The 21,636-nt window shown below is 44.4% G+C and overlaps 1 protein-coding gene across 3 annotated transcripts in view; it reads left to right on the top strand.

Moving 5' to 3' along the window:
• The first annotated feature begins 2,918 nt into the window (after positions 1–2,918).
• Positions 2,919–21,636, top strand: part of Znf318 (zinc finger protein 318) — a 38,000-nt gene continuing 19,282 nt past the window's right edge. For 2 of the 3 annotated variants that reach the window (XR_004387690.1, XM_032900628.1), the window contains exons 1-4: positions 2,919–3,505; positions 5,941–6,092; positions 16,392–17,034; positions 18,333–19,769. Coding sequence is in view for 2 of the 3 variants with exons in the window: in XM_032900628.1 (XP_032756519.1) it covers positions 3,020–3,505; positions 5,941–6,092; positions 16,392–17,034; positions 18,333–19,769 (2,718 nt within the window). In the remaining variant the exon portion in view is untranslated. The remainder of the gene's footprint in view (positions 3,506–5,940; positions 6,093–16,391; positions 17,035–18,332; positions 19,770–21,636) is intronic. The other variant, XM_032900627.1, reaches the window with a different exon arrangement.

The raw sequence follows: 21,636 nt of genomic DNA, 5'->3' as shown, positions 1-21,636 counted from the left end.
TTCTCTGTGACCTCATACAGCAGAGAAAAAGACTTCCATGTCTCTTTCTCTTATTAGGCACAGTCACATGGGGAGAACCTTGCTTTACCGCCTTCTCTAATCCTACACATCTACTCCAAATCTTCACCTTAAGGATGGGTGAACCGGGTCACATGGTACAGCCCCTGATGTGTGAAGACTCTTAGCCATTTTCATCAAAAGTCCAGTAAGAGTGCATCAAACTGGTGACCGACAGTCGTTGGGAGGTGTTTAATTCAATTCTTCCTATTGTCTTTGACCTTTCAGCAAAGGCCTCAGAGGCAGAAAGCAACCTCGTAGACGCCAGGTACTCCGTTCCTTCTCAGAGGGACCCGGTGAGAAATGGTGGACCAGTCCGCCAGCATTCCTAACACAGCCTGGAGGGGAAAGCTGAGGACTGTGTTGGAGAATTACCTTTGGACTCTGTTTCCTCTCCCACCATTCCACTCACAGAAGAAGGAGTTTAGACAGAGGTCTAGCCCGCTCCCTAATCTTACCAAGGGTCAGGTGTGGAGCAGTTATCTGAAAGGAAGTTTAAAGGTTTGTTTGGTTTTTGAGCCTGGAACTCTTGAAGGCTATGAGGAGGACCTTGCAAGCCTGGTCATCCAGGTTATGTGCCCAGGAAAGGCTTTGTGACTCTGGACTGGGCATCTGTATGCTGCAATACCACTGCTCGATGAGTGTTTGAAAGTCAAGGGCTCTGCGAAGAGTTTCATTCAGGACACAGAAACAATTCTACAGAGGGCAGGCATGGAGGGCAGGAAGGAATTTTTCTCATTATATACTGTAGAGACCGGCCTCTTTGCTTAAAAAAAAAAATAGTTTATTATTGGAGAAAGACAGAGGAGACAATGTAAATGCTAGAATAGCAAACCCTTATTTAAAATGTATTGATTCTGGCCAGGCAGTGGTGGCAGGAACCCTAATCCCAGCACTCCAGGAGGCAGAGGCAGGCAAATTTCTGAGTTTGGGGCCAGCTTGGTCTACAGACAAGTTCCAGGACAGCCAAGGCTGCACGGAGAAATCATCTCAAAAACCAAAAAAAAAAAAAAAAAAAAAAAAAAAAAGTGTTGATTTGGATTCTAAATAACAGAACTCCATATCTGTGTTCCTAGCACTTAGGAGGTACATTCGGAGGAATCAGGGGTTCAAGGTCATCCTCTGATATAGCTGGGTTTGAGACAAGCCTCAGGTAACTGAGACCCTAGTATGCACAGTAAGCATTGACTTCAAGTAAATATTCATAGTGATTTATCTTTCCTCCTCTGCTTAGATTCCATGGGAGTGTAGATAACTAAATACATAAGTAGTGTAATAAAGACAGGGCACATACCTCTGGTAGATTAACTTTTTCATCAAAATAAGTCATATATTTAAAAATTATATCAATAATATAGGATAAAATAAGCAAGTGTAAGGGACTCCAGCTGGTAAAAATTTTTATACTGGTGCCAGGTGGGAGGCTCCATGACTTCAAGGCTAGCCTGATCTACATAGCAAATTCCAAAACCAGCTAAGGCTGCGTAGTGAGGCCTGACTCTCAAAAAAAAAAAAAAAAAAAAAAAAAAAAGAGGGAGAGCAGCAAGGTTTTATATTGAAATATGAAGCAAATTGGCTTATATTTTAAACAATTTAAAACAAATTAACATTTTTTTTTCTTTTCAGAAATCTTATTTTTGTTTTTCGATGGTTTTCTCGTTTTTTTGTGTGTTTTTTGAGACATGGTTTCTCTGTAGATCCCTGGCTATCCTGGAACTCTCTCTGTAGACCAGGTTGACCTGGAACACAGAGATTTGCCTGATTCTGTCTCTGGGTAGTAGGATTAAAAGGTTTGTGCCATCACTGCCTGGTTCAGAAATTCGATTTTTACACAAATTCCAGGTTTGTGTTTAGCTGGTGAAAAATATGAAGCTATTGTTTAGGGTCAACATATTCCCTTATTTTTGTTTTTGTTTTCATGGTGTGAGAACCTTTGGAACTGGAGTCCTAGATGGTTGTGGGCTACCTCGAAGGTCCTGGGAAAAAGAACTCCCAAGCTATCTCTGCCCAGGCCCTGTTTTCCTATGTTTTTTAATCTCGTCTTTTCCTTTTTAAAGATTCACTTCTATTTCTGTGTCTGAGGTTTGGCTCCATGTGTATCTATGCACTACTGATGATATCTCAAAACACTTGCCGGGCCTGTCACAGTATGGGTTGCTCCGATGGTGGCCTCCCACACCATTTTACTATTGTGCTTGGCCAAAACTCCTGGAAATTTTACTGATGTCTGTTAATGTTGACTTTCACCTTCCTGCACTTTCTCATTTCTCAATTGAAACCTCTATAAATCACTGAACTGGAAAGTCAAATGACAGCTTCCTCTGTGGGGAAAGGACTTCTTCGGAGCTCGTTGTGGTGCGTAGCTTCTGACAGTGCTTAGGTGCGAGTGTAGGTGTCATTTGCATTCTCGCTATAATCTTTTGTGAAGATGGGTGGCTGTGGGCAGGAAAAGCACACACGCTCCAGGAGCCTGGGAACCAACCTACTGAGACCTCGGCGACACACCTGGCTTGTCCCATTCAACCCGCTCTCCCGGGCGTCGGGAGGGGGGGATGGGGAGGCGGTCCTCTATGCATCACGTGGTCGCCGGGGGAGGGGAACTGGGCGGCTCGCCGGTCGCCATCTTGCCGGCCGAGAGGCGGGGCCTGCGCACCTCAGGGCGCGCGTCCCTGGTGCTCGCGCGGGTTCCGCGCTCCTCCCCACTGCTCCCCGGCTCGCGCGGCCGCTCTCCGCGTCCAGCCGCGGGGAGCCTGGGAGGGGCGGGGGGGGGGGTGTGTCGGCGCGTGCCCGCGCCCTCCAACCGCTGGCCGGCCGGGCGCGCTCGGCCAGGCCTTGGAGACGGGGCGGGGCCGCGGGGAGGGGGCTGCTGGGTCCGCGAGGGCGGCGCGCTGCGGTCTTGGCGGCGGTACCTGCAGCTGTAGAGGCACGCTCCGGGGCCGCGTCCTCGGCGCTCCCGGTCGCCATGTACCGCAGTGGCTCCCGCTCCTCTGTCTCTTCGCACCGGCCGAAAGACGGCGGCGCGAGCGGCCCGCCACCGGGCCGTCCGGTGGGCGCCTCCTCAGGCCCGGCACGCCGCCCCTCGTCGCCGCCGCCCTCTTGCTCCTCGCTACGGCTCCCCGCCCGCCGCCACCGCTCGCCCTCAGGCCATCGCGGCCGCTGGGCCTCGCCGTCCCCGCCTCGGGGTCGTCGCGGCTCCCCGTCCCCGCCCCGTGGCCGCCGGGCCTCGCCCTCTCCGCCCCGCGGCCGCCGGGCCTCTCCATCCCCTCCGCGGGGTCGTCGTGTCTCCCCGTCCCCGCCGCGCGCCCGTCGCGGCTCCCCTTCGCCACCGCGGAGCCGGCGACACTACCCACCTGGCCTGGGTGGCTTCCGAGGCAGCATTCGAGGCGAGTCCCGCGCCGACTTCGCCCGGGACGGCCGCGGAGACCATCCAGGCGACAGCGGCAGTCGGGTAATCCCACCCTTCGCCCATGTTGCCCCTAGATCCCCACCTCCCGGGCCCTCACGCCAGAGTCCGAATGTCCGAGTCTACTCTGCTTCCCGACAGCCCTGGGCGCCTTGTTTGCACAATAACGGACTCGGGACCCGTTCGGTCACCGGGCTGGAACAGAATGCCCGCTTTCTTGGGAAGAGCTTTCGATCTTGCTATGTGGAAAAGTTCAAGGCGAGGGGAATTTCATCCATATTGACTGGCGCTTTGGCGTTTCCCTTGGGTTTGGTCAAATTCATCCCCTTAAGGCCCGAGTTTAGCAAAGCATCTGAAATGCCTGCTGGCCAGTGAGGAAAGCTTGAACCAAAGCAAGCTGGTTGTTTTACCTGTCATGGAGTCTCAGTTGAAGCTGTTGCTCCGAAGCGAGGTGTACATAATCAATCATTGTGATTGCTGCCACCAGCTAGGGACGTGAAAGCAGCTACCAGCAATCTTTCAGGGCTCACGGTCCCTTGAGGTAAAGCAATAGCAGTAAGTGTTACTCATCACAGCCAAGGAACCAGCTCAGAGAGGTTTAAGTAACTTGATCGAGGTGACACACAGGTGATGGAGCTGTGGTTCAGTTCACATGTTTGATTCTGACAGCCCGCGATTTTACATGTTAAGATGCGCTGCTAGAGGAACAGAGCGGGAGATTAATTTATGGTGGTGGTGGTGGGTGTAGTACTCAGTAGGGCTTACAAAAATGTAAAACCCGACTTGGATCTTAAGCATCCTAATTTAAAAAAGAAAAAAAAAAGATGCTGGTGTGATAGTGATCTGTCAGGTGACACTACAGTATTCTAGTGTTCTGGTCAAAATCTGATTTGTCACATTGGACTTCTCAAAGCCCTCACTACAGAGCAATCAAGAGAATGCTATAGCCTCCCCCTTCTTCTGGGTACTGTATTCCCTCCAGTTCTCTGTCCAGTAGGAAAATGTTATGTTTTCTCTCTTCAATGCAAACATTTTCCTCATCTAACCTGTTAGGTGTAGCCTCAAGAGAAACCCCCAGGCTACCCTATCACCTACCAGCCCTTGGGTGACACTGCTCTCTCTTCCATGGACTGTTATAGTTGCCCTCGTCATAATTTAGCCTTGCTACTCAAATTGATTTTTTAAAAAAAATATTTTTAATAGTGTGTATTCAGGTGTGCCTGTGACTGGTGTGTGTGTGTGTGTGTGTGTGTGTGTGTGTATTTATGGGGGTATAGATGTTTGTGTTGACTTTGGATTCCCTGGAGGTCGGTGTTAGCCGCTGTTGAGTGACTGCTGTGAACTGTCTGGTCCTTTGGAAGAATAGTACTCACTCTTAATTGGAGCCCCCGAACTGATTTTAAGCCTTAGTTTTATACATTCAACAAGCTTATATTGAGCATCTACCATGAGTTAGATACGGCAATGACAAGTAGATGAAGTTAGACATTCTGTGGGGTGTTATATGTGATTAAGGGCTAAGAACAAAATTAAGTGAGTTATAATTTGAAGGACAGAGCCTCATGAGGAGGGAGTCTTGAATTGAGTGAGACCTTGAGAGAATGAGAGGTCAAGTAGTCCAAGCATCAGGAGGAAAATCATAGTTGAGTCCCATGACTCTAATGCTTAAAACCCTCCTGTGGCTCTTACCACATTAAGTGTCAAATCCAAATTTCCTAATTCTGTCTCTCTTCTCTCTGTCACGTTGCTGCAGGTGTCCCGGCCTCTTTTCTGTTACCCAAAGCATGCTAATTCATTCCCGAGATGTTTCCTTTGGCCTGAAATGTCTGATTTTCTTTGAAAGACCTCTGCACCTTCCATTTAGTGACAGCATCTCAGAAATGCTGCCTTTAACCATCCCATCTCGAGTGATTCCTCCTTTTCCTTGTCTTTAAAGTTCATTTTTTTAGTGACTGTACAACTTATTGATACCTTCTGAAGTACTTAAAACTAATTGGTTTTGCCTCTCCTCCTTTAGTTAGACATATATAGATTCTGAGAGCAAGGCTTTTTATTTGGCTATTCTTATGTCCCATAAGAATAAGAGGTCTTTTTGTTGTTGTTGTTTTGTTTTGTTTTTTTGAGACAGAATCTTTCTGTGTAGCCTCTGCTGCACAGTGGACAATTTTTAGGAGTGAATGGAGAATATAAACTCTTGTGGTAGCACACACCTTTAATGCTAGCACTTGGGAAGCAGAGGCAAGTGGACCTGAGTTGGAGGCTGTCCTGGTCTACAGAGTGAATTCTATGACAGCCAGGCCTACACAGAGAAACTCTGTCTCAGAAAGTTTTTTCCCCTAAGGAAACTTCTAAAATTCTTTTTTATTGTAGAATGGTTCCTTACCTTGATACAAAACAATTTTATAAGTAGGGAGAACATTTTGGGGCATAGAGATGCAGTCATGTTGACTACCATATGTTTTTGTTTTAACTTTTTGTAGAGACGTTCTCCTGGTCTGTGTTCTGATTCTTCTTTGGAGCAGAGTTTAAGGATCACAGTTGGCAATGACCACTTCTGTGTTAGCACAGCAGAGCGGCGTCGGCTCAGTGACCGGCTGGGATCTCCAGTGGATGGTCTGGAGGACATGGACAGGTAGGCTTCAGCTATGGCAGATGCACCACACTAGTCCTGAAGGGTAGAGATACTCTGTTTTCTGGGTGATGTGTTTGAAAGTTGCTGCCAGCACTGAAGTTTTCCGGTGTCTGTCCAGTGGAAGATACAACCCTGGATCAGGCTTTCTGAATGGCAAGAGTATGTTGACATCGATTTTGATTCTGAATGAAATGTGTGCCAGAAAAAAGAACATCATGGTATAAGTAGAAAGAGAAGCTAAGGGGACATAATCAAATATCAGACTAAAATTTAAGAAGAGCCCCTTACACAATGAAGTGAAGGTCTTGGACAGAATGGGAAATCTTTGCTTGCTTGCTTTCCTCCTCTTCTTCCTCCTCCTCTTCTTCACCTTCCTCTTCCTCCTCCTCTTCTTTACCCTCCTCTTCTTCCTCCTATTCTCTTCTTCACCCTCTTCTTCCTCCTCTTCTCTTCTTCATCCTCCTCTTCCTCCTCTTCTTCTTCCTCTTCCTCCTCCTCCTCCTCCTCTTCCTTTTCCTCTTCTTCCTCCTCTTCTTCTTCCTCCTCCTCTTTTTCTTAAGGGATGGTGTCTCCCTGTCTGTTTTGGAACTCAGTCTGTAGACTAGACGGGCCTGTACTCAGAGATCCTCTTGCTTCTGCTTCCCGAGTGCTGGGATTAAAGACATGGCCACTATATTAATTTTTAAAGTTTTCTTTCTGATGGAGGATTTATTTATTTGAGATAATTTTACTACGTAGTCCTGAACGAGTTTGAACTTACAGAGTTCTTCTTCTGCTTCCCACTGCTAGGATTACTTTCGGTAGTCTACTTGGCTTTTTTGAGGGATATGGGGTAGTCTATGTAGCCCTGGCTTGCTGACCTGGAACTCACAAAAATCTTCCTGTCTCTGCTTCCTAAGTGCTGAGATTACAAGTATGACCATAACACTCTACTACAAGAGTAATTTTTAATGATTCTTTTTTACCTTATTCAAGCCAGAATATAGATACTGAAAGCATTTAAGTAAATAACATGTAAATAGCATGTGTGTACATTAAATGTCTGAAGCAGTAATAGGAAGTTAGAGATCTTAACATTTTTAAGCGTGATTACTGCTTACAGTTCTCGAGTGCTAAGGAAAAGTAAATAAACTATACAGTGTTGAATAGAGATCTTAATTACTGAAGTTATATCTGAGGATTAAATGACTTTATTGCCTCACAAAAGGGAAAAGGTAAGGATGGGAGTGCAGCACAGCCTGTTCTACATCTTAGAGCACATTTGCCATTGTCTCTGTCTAACACAGTGGGATTTTCATAAATGCTCCCAGTAATTAATCAAGGAAATAGTGTCTATTGCAGTAGTGTCGATATTGTGTAGTGTATAGGCAGTGATTGGGACGGCTGCAAGTCTGAGGACAGTGGTGTTTAAAGCTCCAAGGCTGTAGGTGCAGTGGAGCGGGGAGGGCCGTCTTTAACAGCACTGAGGCTTCTGAAGGCAGAGCTGCAGGTATCTGACTGGATTGCTAATTGAGTCAACAGTTCTTGCCCTTCCGTCTGCTTCTATTTTGGGAGATGATTGAGTAGGTGGACTGGGGTAGTGGTACAGGGTGTGATTCTCTTCCTTCCTTGCTGGGTTTTGCGGTCTTAGACTGACGTTTCCTCTTTGTTATGCATATATGATCTGATAACCAACTCTTTTTAAGTTATAGAAAGTGAATTTCCCTTATGAGGTGTTTAGATGTTTCCAGAATCATGTGTTTTAGAGAATGTGAGATAAGGGTCTACATGGGAGCTGTGGGACTGGTTTTTATATTTTTATCACCTGCATGATTGTGGTTTCTTTGTCTTTTCAGGACAGGGTTTTTCTGTGTAGCCTTAGCTATCCTGGAACTCTGTAGACCAGGTTGGCCTCAAACTCAGAGATCAGAGTGCACCATACTGCTAGGCTGTGATTACTTTTCATATGGATAATTACTGTCCAGTAAAATCAGGTTGTAGAGCCATTAGCGAAATTCAGTATGTTTCCTGATGGCAGATCTAGCCTTCAGCTAATTGAACAGATCATTTTCAGAGGCAGAGACCTAACTTAGTGGTTAAAACCACTTGGCTGCTCTTGCACAGGACAGTTTAGTTTCTAGAACCCATGTCTAACAACTCACAACCAACTGCAGAGCTGTAACTCCAGTTCCAAGGAGTCCAGTGTCCACTTCTGGCCCTCAAGGCCAGCTGTACTCAGGTACACATAGCTTTTCACAGACCTTCTATATGTACAGACCTTCCATATGTACACACCTTCCATATGTACAGACCTTCCATATGTACACACCTTCCATATGTACAGATCTTCTATATGTATAGACCTTCCATATGTACAGACCTTCCATATGTACACACCTTCCATATGTACAGATCTTCTATATGTATAGACCTTCCATATGTACAGACCTTCCATATGTACGGATCTTCCATATGTATGGATCTTCCATATGTACAGACCTTCTATATGTACACACCTCCCATATGTACGTATCTTCCATATGTACACACCTTCCATATGTACGGTTCTTCCATATGTACAGACCTTCCATATGTACAGACCTTCCATATGTACGGATCTTCCATATGTAGAGATCTTCCATATCATCTACATACCTTCCATACCTACAGACCTTTTATATCTACAGACCAGACCTTCTATATGCACAGACCTTCACAGCTATTCTAATGCACCATGTTCATTTTATTTCTCAAGACCCCCATCCCCAAAATTTTTTCTCTTTTATTGAATCTGTCAAGTATTAGGTTTTTAGGTAACAGCCAAGTGACTTAGTTAGGATTTCTGTTGTTATGATGAAACGTCATGACCAAAAGCAAAATTGGAAAGGAAAGGATGGGATTTGGCTTACCTTTCCACATCGTAGTCCATCACTGAAGGAAGTCAGGACAGGAACTCAGTCTGGGCAGGACCCTGGAGGCAGGACCTGATGTAGAGGCTGTGGAAGGGTGTTACTGGCTTGCTTCTCATGACTTGCTTAATCTGCTTAGCCACGACCACCAGCTCCATCCACCATGGGCTGGGCCCTTCCCCATCAATCACTAGTTAAGAAAATGCTTCACATGCTTGCCTGCAGCTCAATAATATGGAGACATTTTCTTAATTGAGGTTCCCTCTTATGACTCTAGCTTGTGTCAACATAAAAGTAGCCAGCACACCAAGTTATCAAGATTGTGGTCTTACCTTACCAGCCTTCTAGAGGACTGTAACTTATTCTAAAAAGGGAGTGAGAATAGGTTGAGTGGAAAACTCTAAGACACTTGGACACTAAGACACATTCATTCACAGAGTTGTGTATCTATCAGTACAGTACACTCTAGAATATTTCATTATGTCTGGAGGAATCCTTATACACTTACCCTTTACTCCCCTTACCCTTACGTCAGTTCTAGGCAATCTTTAAGTTACTTTCTACTTTATGAATTTGGCTATTCATATAATGTATGACTCTTTGTGACTAGCTTTTACATGTTTTAAGGTTGATCATGTTTATGGTGTTTCTTTTTATTGCCAATAGTATTTCATTGTATGCACATACCAAGTTCTGTTTAGTCACTATCAGTAAGTGGGTGATGGTCATTGGGTTGTCTGTTCTCTCAGTAATTATACACAACTCTACTATGAATGTTGTTATTCAAGCTTCTTGGTGGTTCTCACCCTTCCTAATGCTGCAACCCTGTAATACAGTTACTCATGTGCTGACCCCAATCATAGAATTATTTTTAGAGCTACTGTTATAAATTGTAAATATCTGATATGCAAGATACTGATTTTCGACCCCTGTGAAAGGGTCATTCAACCCCCAAAGGGATTGCAGCTATAGGTTGAGAACCACGGCCAGAATAGATATTTATTTTGCTTTTGTGGTATCCCCTGATACTACAAAACTAACCCCAATGCCTGTGTGTGCTAGGCAAACACTGTCATTGAGCTATACCTCTAGCCTTACATTTTTTTTTTTTTTGGTTTTTTTTTTCGGAGCTGGGGACCGAATCCAGGGCCTTGCGCTTCCTAGGCAAGCACTCTACCACTGAGCTAAATCCCCAACCCTAGCCTTACATTTTAAATTTAATGGAAATTTGTAAACAGACACAAAAAAATAGAATAGTATTTGGTGCTAGGAAATGATCAGTAGGAGAGGTGAAAGGGATAAAAAGGGGTAATGGGGGAATATAATCAAAATACATTATTCCTATAGGGAATGTCATATGTGTTGCTTTATACAACTAATGTATGCTAATAAAAATAATATTTTAAAAATAAAGACTAAAGTACAGTGAGCCCTCATTCTCCTATTACCCACATCTAATTTTTTTTTCCAAGTAGCCCTGGCTGTCTTGGAACTTGATCTGTAGATCAGGCGGGCCTCAACTTAACAGCAGTCTACCTGCCTCTGCCTCCCGGGTGCTCCTGAGTGGAGCAAGGTGTGCCACCGACCAGCAGACCTCTTGTTTTTATATAAACTTGTATTAACTTCACTCCCGAATGATTTTAAATGTGCATATAAGAGCCAGCTGAGTGGTGGTGACTCCACCTTTAATCCTGGCACTTGGGAGGTAGAAGTAGGAGATTTCTGAGTTCAAGGCCAGCCTGGTCTACAGAGTGAGTTTCAGAACAGCCAGGGCTACACAGGGAAACTGTGTCTCAAAAAACTAAAACCAAAATAAAACCAATTGGTCTTAGCCAAGGCTGCTGCTGCTGCTGCTGCTGCTGCTGCTGCTGTTTAAAAACAATCTCACTGTCTAGTCCTTGCTGTCTTGGAACTTAATATGTACTCTGGGCTGGCCTAGAGCTCACTTAGATTCTCCTGAGTGCTGGGATTAAAGCTGTGTGCCACCATGTCCAGCTTAGCCAAAGGGTTTAGAGTTTCTGTCACTGTACTGTTCTAGGCTAAAGGCAATTGTGATTTGTTTTTGTTTGTTTGCTTTTGGTTTTTTTCATGACAAGGTTTCTCTGTGTAACCCTAACTGTCTTGGAACTATCTCTATAGACCAGGTTGACCTTAAATTTACAGATCTGCCTGCCTCTGCCTCCTGAGTGCTGGGATTAAAGCTGTGTGCCACCACTGACTAACAATCGTGATTCTTTTTATTACTCACTTTTTTTAATTTAAAATTTTGTGTGTCTTGAATGTCTACCTGTATGTCTATATACATATGTACCGCTTGCATGTCCAGTGTCTATTTTGGATGCCCTAGAACTGGAGTTTCAGATGGTTGTGAGCTTCTGTATAGGTGCTAGAGACTAAACCCAGATCCTCTGGAAAAATAGCAAGTGCTCATTGAATCATCTTCTTAGCTCTGGAGCTGTCTCTTATGACAGCCAGTTCTCTTTTAACCCCTGGGAGTCCTTAAGAAAAAGGATTGAATTTCTAATAAGCATCTGACTCTGGACTATATTTACATGATAACTTCTGGTTTGTTGTTTTCTAACTTTTCTTGGGTCTTCTATTATATCCCCCATTCGCTAGACAGATTTCTGAGTCTGTACCAAGGCTTTTATGAGGCCCATCTTATCTGTAGCTTCTTGGTAATTAATATCCTGTTAGATCTTGAGTTAATGTTTCATTTGGTGGTGATAGGTACTACTTGTAGTGAGGAGTAGAACATAGGTGACCTTGCTACTATATGTACAGTTTATGGGGTCTTTCTCCTGCACTAACATGAGACTTGTTGGTTGGTTCTTTGGTGATAGTAAACTCATAAACGTTTCTCCCTGAAAATAGGTGTCTTTATATTTGATAGAATAAAATTTTTATTTCAGTGGTTTTTGATTTCAGAGGTCATTCTTAGTTTATTTTGTTTCGTAATACATTAAAACCTCAAACTTATCCATATTTTTTTTTTCTTTTTTTCGGAGCTGGGGACCGAACCCAGGGCCTTGCGCTTGCTAGGCAAGCGCTCTACCACTGAGCTAAATCCCCAACCCCTCCATATTTCTTTTTAAAAGTAATTTCTGTGGGGCTAAAGAGATGGATCACTGGTTTAGGGGCTGGAGAGATGGCTCAGAGGTTAAGAGCACTGACTGCTCTTACCGAGGTCCTGAGTTCAATTCCCAGCAACCACATGGTGGCTCACAACCGTCTGTAATGGGATCTGATGCCCTCTTCTGGTGTGTCTGAGGATAGAGATAGTATATGCATATACATAAAATAAATAAGTCTTAGAGGGGGAGAGAATATGAATGTGAATGCTGCACTGGCTCTAGAGAGCCCAGGTTTGATTCCCAGCACCCACATGGCAGCTCATTATCTGTAGCTCTAGTTCCAGGGCATCTGATGCCCACTTCTGGTCTCCAGTGGCACCACACCATGCTTGCATTTGGTACACAAGACATACTTAAAGGCGAAACATGTATGTACCTAAAAACTTTTAAATATTTTTCTTTTTTTTTTTTTTTTTCGGAGCTGGGAACCGAACCCAGGGCCTCGTGCTCGCTAGGCAAGCGCTCTACCGCTGAGCTAAATCCCCAACCCCAACTTTTAATATTTTTAAAAGGTCATTTTTAAAAACACAAAAGTTATTAGAAACACTAACAGGGCAACTGTAGAGATAACGCTGTGGTTAAGAACATACACTGATCTTTCAGGACCTAGATTAGGTTTCCAGCTCTGCTGCTTGTAACTCCAGCTTCAGAGAACCCAAAATTCTGGCTTCCTGGAGGTAATAGAACACATGAACCTACATAAACAAATTAAAATACATCTTTAAAATTTAATAAAGAAACCAATATTAATAATTTTCTCTGGATGGTCATTCATTCTGGATTTTTTATAAAGTTTCCTATGATGTATTTCTATTTCATGTGCATTGATATTTTTTCCTTCATCTATGTCTGTGTGAGGGTGTCAGATCCCCAAGTGTAGGGAGCGGCGCAGCAGCTGTATGATAATGAGGTGAATCTGGCGCCCTCCTAACAACAGTACTGAGCATGCGTGGGGTTTTGCACCTGACGTCAGTCTGGCTGGGGCGTTACTATGTTAATGGAGGTTCATGCAGGTTCGTGCCGCACCAATCTCTGGAGGACAAGTAGCTGGGATGGCAGTGGGGTGACTCATGCCCCACCAATCCCTGAAAGGATATTAGCATGCTGTAGTGTATATAAGGAGAGCGGCTTTGCCGCTCGGCGCGGTAATACTGAGAGCTGTAACACTTGGAGCTGTAACACTTAGGGCAGGCTGCCGCCGCCTCCCTGTATCAACAAAGAAGGTGTCCTGCAGTAAAAGGCTGTTGAGAAGAATCCGACTTTGTCGCGCCCACCTCGGCCGATTGGAGTCATAGGCAGTTGTGAGCTGCCATGTGTGTGCTGGGGCCTGAACCCATGTCCTGTAGCAGAGCAGTCAGTGATTTAACCACTAAGTCATCTCTCCAGTCTCAGATTTTTATCTTATTTTATTTTATTTTATTTTATGAGACTAGGTTCCACCTTAAAACTTAGCCTGGCCTAGAACTCATTCTATCCGGTCTGGTCTCAAACTTACAGTGATAATCTTGCCTCAGCTCTCTTCTGAGATGAACTGGTTCCTTTTTCCCTCCTGTCTGTCCTCCTTCCTCCCTCCCTCCCTCCTTCCCTCCTTCCCTCTCTCCCTCCCTCCTTCCCTCCTTCCTTCCTTCCTTCCTTCCTTCCTTCCTTCCTTCCTTCCTTTCTAGATGAAATTTTATTTCTAAAATTCTAGAAGATCCCTGGCCACCGATAGCTGAGCAGGTAAAAGCACTTGCCAGTAAGCCTGAAGGCCTGAGTTACTTAGAATACATACAGTAGACAGAGAGAACCAACTCCCACAGATTGTCCCGTGAATTCCACACATGTGCTACAGAACACATGTGCCCAAATACATAACAGACATGTACATATACCAAAGAAATTTAATGCAGTTTCTAAAAATCCTAGAGGAGCTGGGCAGTGGTGGCACACATAGTTAAACCTAGCACTCGGGAGGCTGAGGCGGGCAGATCTCTGTGAGTTTGAGGCCAACCTGGTCTACAAGCTAGTTCTTTGACAGCAAGGGCTACAGAGAGAAACCCTGACTAGGAAAACAAAACAAAAAAATCCTAGAGGACCTTTATTTCTATCTACAATTTATATCAGAATCCTGTGATTTGGGTCTTAAAGGCTCTGTGGCCATAGTGCTGCCAAATGGGCTAGAAGGAAAACTACCTCTTCCTGAATTTTGATTTTTATGCTGCAAAGGTCTGAGACCTTTGTATTTCTGAACAATAAGAATACACAGTGAGCCAGAGCATCACGTACTGCTGGGTCCTATAGTTATCCAGGCAAGGCAGGAAGGAGCGTGATCAGACCAGTCTTAGTTGTTGTTACAGTGAACTTTCCTGCAGGAGAAATGGTCAGGCTTGAGTGTGTAGACATGAAGTTGGGATTGGTCCAGCTTAGATGAGTGGGGAGTCTAGGACCTCTTTGACTACTTTCCTAGCATCTTCCTTTAGCAAGCTCCTAAGTGCTTTGTAGAATCTCTGTGGGCTGGAAATACGTATGCTCAGTGATAGGTACTTACTATCACTGAGTAATAATGGATAATGGAGACTCAGATTCTATTCCTTGCACAGCTAAGGAGAGCAAAATAGATTAAGAAATAACCCTAGGACTGGAGAGATGGCTCAGAGGTTAAGAGCACTGGCTGCTGCTCTTCCAGAGGTCCTGAGTTCAATTCCCAGCAACCATCTGTAATGGAATCCAACATCCTCTTCTGCTGTGTCTAAAGACAGCTACAGTGTACTTATATAAATAAAATAAATAAATCTTAAAAAGAAAGAAAGAAAAAGAAACAACCCTAAACTGTAGACAAAGCTTGAAGACCATTGTTTTTGAATGTTGTTTTTCAAACTTACAAATCACCTGGAAATCTCATTAAAATTCAAACTATAGGGCTGGGGATTTAGCTCAGTGGTAGAGCGCTTACCTAGGAAGCGCAAGGCCCTGGGTTCGGTCCCCAGCTCCGAAAAAAAGAACCAAAAAAAAAAAAATTCAAACTATAGTCCCAATAGGCCTGGGATAGAGCCTAAGAAACACACTCTCCCCTCTATTTTATAGTTCTTGTCATTCTGTTGTGTTTTTGAGTTAGTGTCCTCTAGCCAATCTGTTCTCAAAAGTTGCTAGAGCCCAGGTTGGTTCTGAACTCAGTACTCTTACCAGTATTACAGATGCTCATCATCATGTCTGTTTAAAATTATTAGGTAATGCCAGGGCTGCTATTCCTGACAAAGAGCCAGTCAGGTTTTGTGTTATTGTTTTGTTTTTAAGTTTTATATTTATGTGTATGGGTGTATGTCTGTACTGTGGGTGTGCATGGTGTCTGAGGAGGAGGCCTGAAAGAGACTTGAATCCCCTGACATTGAAGTTATAGATAGATGGTTGTGAACCACCGGTGCTGTGAGTCAAACCCATGCCCACAGGTCCTCTAGAAGAACACCCAGTGCTTTTAACCAGTGACCATCTTTCCAATCTGTTTGCTTTTCTATTTTCCAAGACAAGTTTGTAGCCGTGGAGCTCAGAGATCAGCCTGCCTCCCTGGTGCTGGGATTAGAGGTGTAGGCTCCTTTACCTGGTCTAGCTAGTCAAGTGTCATTTAGGACTCTCTGTGGCTTTTTAAGGTTTATTTTTACTTTTCACGTGTGTGTGTGTGTGTGTGTGTGTGTGTGTGTGTGTGTGTGTGTGTGTGTGTTTCTGTTTATGTTCATGTGAACACAGGCATCCTCAATCTGAAGAGGCTACCAATCTCCTAAAATTGGAGTAAGACATTGTACATGGGTACTGGAACTAAACTTGGGTCTGGTAGAAGATAGTATACACTGATGAACCATTTTTCTAGACTCTCTGTGATGGCTTTGTATCTCCTGAGCTCTGGTGTATGTGATATTCTACGTCCTCAGGCTAATTTAAAAGCAGCCTAAGAATTCTGTTAGCTGTACTAGTAGTAGCACCTCTTGATTAGCATCTAAAGCTGCTTGTGACATTTCCTGACCCCGAGAGAGGGAGAGGAAATGTTCCGTTGTGTAATCTGTCTTGGATTTCATAATTATTTACTTTTTGCTTTTAAGAATTCTATGGTCGGGTTGGGGATTTAGCTCAGTGGTAGAGCGCTTGCCTAGCGTTTATGGCCCTGGGTTCCGTCCCCAGCTCGAAAAAAAAAAAAAAAAAAAAAAAAAGAATTCTATGGTCTTCTTACTAAATTATATTATCCTAGAATTGTCCGGCCTTTTTCTCTCCAAGTTCAATATATTCAGTGATGTTGTTTCTTTCCTCAGGGATGACCTGACTGATGATTCTGTCTTCACTCGAAGCTCCCAGTGCTCTCGGGGACTTGAACGATATATTTCTCGGGAGGAAGGGCCACTTAGTCCCTTCTTGGGACAACTTGATGAGGACTACCCAACAAGAGAAACTTTTCTGCATCGATCTGAGTATAGTCCCCAGAGCCGTTGTCATGATGAACTGTTGAGGGGAACAGAACGGAACAGAGACAAACTTAAAAGCTCTTCCTATTCTGTACGATCTGAGGAGAGAAGCCGGGAGGCCAAAAGGCCCCGTTATGATAACCTAGAGAAGGCTCATAGCACAGGAGGGGATCACTCAGGTTTTACTTCTGGGACTCGAAACTATCGACAGCGAAGAAGCAGCCCAAGCCCTAGGTTTCTCGACCCCGAGTTCCGAGAATTGGACCTTGCCAGGCGAAAGCGAGAGGAAGAGGAGGAGCAAAGTAGGAACTTGAGTCAAGAGCTAGTGGGTGTTGATGATGGTCAGACTGGCTGCTCCATCCCTGGGTTGTCAGGTGTCCTAACAACATCAGAGCCTGGATATTCTTTGCATCGGTCTGAGGAAATACCTGTGATGCCCAAGAAGTCCATTCTGAAGAAACGAATTGAAGTGGACATGAAGCCGTCCTTGCAGGTCTCTGAGTTTCTGTAACACTGCTGTACTGACACTTTAGGCGTCACAGTGAGCAGCCCCGTTTAGGACTCTCAGACTGTAGGCTCATCACCAAGGCCTTCTGCCGCCAGGTTGCTTTCTAAATGCATTTTAGAGTTTCCACCTTGGTCTTTTTCCTTCTTTAAATGGAGTAGCACTATAGGAATCTTTGAATGTGAATTTCTTATAAATGAAGCTTGAGGGCAAAGGAGAAGATAATCCTGTTTTGTTTGTTTTGTTTTACTCTCTTTAGGAGAAGACAACTTAGGAGTTTTAGGCCATTAGACTAGAAATGAAATGATTCTGTTTTGGAACCATCAACATCCTGTGTACATTTTAGAGAAATCATAACATTCCTGGCCTTGACTTTGTTTCTCCTTCCTATGAAAAGACAGTCAGGCAACAGTACTAGTTTGACTAAAGGCTTTTGAGCAAGTACTGAGGAAGCACTTAGAGAAACAAAAGGAGGCCAATTAGTTAGAGTTCTAGAGTTTCCTGTCTCCAGAGTAGTCTGACTTGTGTGTTTTTTTTCTTTTGGTCATCAATAAATAGGAAAACAAGTTGGGTGGAATGGCACACATCCATAGTCCCAGCAGCTGAGAGACTAGTACACGGTCTCAAGGACCGACTGTTAGAGCACATTGAGAGTTAAGGTCAGCCTGAGCTACATAGACGCCCAGCAACAGTGCTGGGGCAAACCCGATGGCCTGAGTTTGATTCCCAGAACCTAACTCCTGAAAATTCACACATACACAGTGCTCATGTGTGCCTGTATATTTACCTGCCTCTCTCCTTCCCTCTCTTCCTCTCCTCCCCTTCCCTCCCTCCCACACCCACACATTGGTCATACCTGTCCATATATTCACACACTCCCCTCCCCCCCCATGCTCATGCATACATGTGCTCACGTCCCTCCCCAGCACACACTGCTTCTGTGCACCCATATAGTCAGACACCTCTCACTCCCACAACAACAACGACAATACAGTTCTTAAAAAATAAAAGCAAAATAAGCTAGAAAATGTCTAAAATCATTTTAAATTCAAATTCCTTGATAAGGACAAAAGCGCACGGGTAATGGTCCAGATCATTCAGTTACTGAGTTCCTCTTTCTCCTTCTCTAGCAGAGAGCATTGGAGGGAGGACTTGTTTCTTGAACTTAGCTAATGTCACTTTTCTTTTTGTCTATACATATTTCCCCTATTCAGGAAGTGTTTATCTCAGTTACTAGTGCTCCGTGATGCCTCACAGATGCTAAATCAGTGTGTTTGTGTTTGCAGCTTGAGAGCTTTTCCAGCGGCACCAGCTCCTGTGAGGATCGCCCTCTGTATTCTGAACACTCACCTCTTCCACTGAGTGACGCTATTGCTGCTTTTACTTCAGAAATTGAGAACAAGGGAACTACAGTGGAGGCTGACTTGAAGGAGCCTCAGAGTAACCTATACCAGTGGGGTCCCCTCCGTGAGATACCTAAAGACAACAGTGAAAAATTTGACAGTTTTCTGTGCTTTAAGGAAAAATTGGACTTGAAGGCTGAGGGACTAGAGCAACAGACAGACTTCTTACTGCCCCATGAGAGAGCTAGCCAGGATGGCAGTGGCTTTTCTCGAATTCTGAGCATGTTGGCTGATCCTACCAGTACACAGGAAAAAAGAAGACGTAGCTTCCCAGATATAGAGGATGAGGAGAAATTTCTCTATGGGGATGAAGAGGAGGAGGATATAAAGTCAGAGTCTCCACCTAAGTCCCTGGAGGACGCAGAGAGTACAGGTACAAGACAGAAGTCAAACTCTCTACCCTCAACTCCAGCCGTAAAGCTAGAATCACTAGAAGAGAGCAATCCAGAATATGCCAAGATTCATGACTTGCTTAAGACCATAGGGCTGGATATTGGAGTAGCAGAAATTGGTAAATTGGCTGCACGCACCCAGGAAAGACTTCATGGCAAGAAGCCATCATCACGCTCCTCAGCTGACCGACGTTCGTCAGCTGACCGACACTTTTCAGCTGACCGCTGTTCCTCAGTTGACCATAGTTTCACAACTGATTGGCACTCATCAGATCCTCACAGACCGGAGAGTAGGGAAGCACATCACAGCAGTACTCAGTCCCCAGAAGTATCTCATCCACACCCAGCTTCCCCGGTGGATTCTTACTTACGCACAAAAAATAGCCCTCCATTCCTTAAGTCTGACCGTCCAGTGGGTCATGTTTCAGGAGCAGAGGTAGTTGGTAGTGGGTTCCAGTCATCTGTTGCTGTTCGCTGCATGTTGCCATCAGCCCCATCTACCCCAATTAGACTTCCTCACTCTGCCGCTTTATCTCAGTTTCATATACCAAGGGCCTCTCAGTTTGCTGCAACTCGGATACCTCCAAATTACCAGGGAACTGTCATTCCCCCTGCCTCTTTTGATGCTTACAGGCACTACATGGCATACGCAGCCTCAAGGTGGCCTATGTATCCTGCCTCTCAGCCCCCAAGCCACCCTTTATCTGACCCACACAGGCTAATACCAGTAACCAAACAAGCTACTCGCAGTCGTCCCAATCTCCGGGTGATCCCCACTGTGACTCCTGCAAAGCCCAAACAAGAAATACCAGTACTAGGCTCCATTTCTGTGAAGCGAATTCCTGTTCGGGTGTCCATTCCATCACTCATAAGATATAATCCAAAGAAGATCTCCGATGAGAAGAACCGTGCCTCGCAGAAGCAGAAGGTGAATGTCAGCTCTAGTCATCTTATGCCTGACTTTGCTATTTTATCAGGGTAGTTTGTACCTGTTTGTTTAGAGGGGGTAAGAATGTGTAAGGCATTTGTGTTTACATCATTATCCAAGTATGTATGCAATAGCCCCGTGAGCTTCTCCTGTTTTGTCACTCACGAAACAAAAAGTCTGACCATTACATCCCGCTCTGAAGGCTGACCTTTTTTCTCCTGTCAGTGGTCTGAAGACACTGGCTGAGGCTTCAAACCTTAAAGTATCTTACAGTCTCGTCTTTTTTCCATTTTAAAGAAATTTAGTTCTTGGAAGACAAAAACTATTTTAATTTTCTATGGTGTTCAGATATTTTGAACTTCAACCTTAAATTTCATTGACAGTCTTAACTTTAAATGAAGACAAAACTTTAAGGAAAAAAAATATTTAGAGACTGAGTGCTCCCCCCTTCCCCCCCTCACACCCTCCCCGCCTCCCTGGGAACTTACTCTAGACCAGGCTGGCCTTGAACTCAAAGAGATCTGCATGCTCCTGTTTCCCGAGTGCTGGGATTAAAGGTGGGCTTGAAAAATCAGTGTGAAGGTAACACTCTCAATTCTTTTTCTTTGAATTTATTTATGTATGCATAGATGCATATTTCTGTCTGCCTGGATGCTCATGTCCCAGAAGAGGGCATCAGATCTCATTACAGTTGGTTGTGAGCCACCGTATGGTTGCTGGGAATTGAACTCAGGACCTCTGGAAGAGCAGCCAGTGCATTTAAATACTGAGCCATCTCTCCAACAGTGGGCACTTTCTCTTTAAGAGTCTTACACTAAGTCAGACTGATAATACATGGCTTTTCTCATTTGCCTAGTAGAGACAAACCATATTTGCTTTTTTTTTTCCGGTTAGCTGGTAGTAAAATGATTAAAAGATCATAAAATTTAGGACAGCTATATCTGTTTTTTGTTTCTTTGTTTATTTTGAGACCAGGATCTTGCTATATATTCCTGGCTGACCTAGAACTCTCAGTGTAGACTAGACTAGCCTCTAATTCAAAGGGTCTACCTGGCTCTGTCTCCTTAGTTCTGAGAAATGCATATGCCACCATACACAATCTATGTCTACACTTTAAATTTACTCTGACTTGTGTAACCTTGGGTGAGGCCTTTAAAGATTCTTTTTAGTTTTAATTTAAGAATTTATTTACTTTATGTGTTTGGGTGATATATATCTGTGCACTATATGTGTGCCTGGTATTTTAGAGACCAGAAGAGGGGTTCCGATCCTCTGGACTGCAGAGTTATAAGCAATTGTGACCCGCTATGTAGGTGCTATGAATAGGCAGAACACAGGTTTTCTAGAAGAGCAGTCTGTTTTTAACCACCAAGTTACCTCTCCAGCCCCAAGATTTATCTTTAATTATGTACGTATGTTCCTGTCTGTCTGTGGACTTGTGCACATGTGGACAGGTGCCCAGCAAGTCCAGACGAGGATGTGGAATGCCCTGGAACTGCAGTTACAGGCAGTGTGAGCCACGTGATGTGGGTGCTAAGAACTGAACTCAGGTTCTCTGCTAGAGCAGCACCTGCTCCTCACTGCTGAGCACCTCTAGCCCCACGGTAGCTGACCACTGTTGGTGCTGTAAAACTGAGAAAGTGTTGTGCAGTTGAAATAGCATGAAATAGATAATACAGCTAATACAAGTCGCGCAGGTCCACATCAGTCCTTTTCTTTATGTTTCCGTCTGGGTTCAGTCTATCCAGTGGTGCTGTCAGTGGCTTTAGGTACCTTCTGCTTGAAACCTTTCTTGGTAGCATAGTTGTGAGGAAGAGGATAAATTGTGGCTTTGAGCTTGTGTTTGAACAAAGTGTCACTTTGACTA

Source organism: Rattus rattus, chromosome 4 (genome assembly GCF_011064425.1).
Source record: "Rattus rattus isolate New Zealand chromosome 4, Rrattus_CSIRO_v1, whole genome shotgun sequence".
In the NCBI taxonomy this organism is placed as follows: Eukaryota; Metazoa; Chordata; class Mammalia; order Rodentia; family Muridae; genus Rattus; species Rattus rattus.
This window is presented reverse-complemented; position numbering and strand designations above follow the sequence as displayed.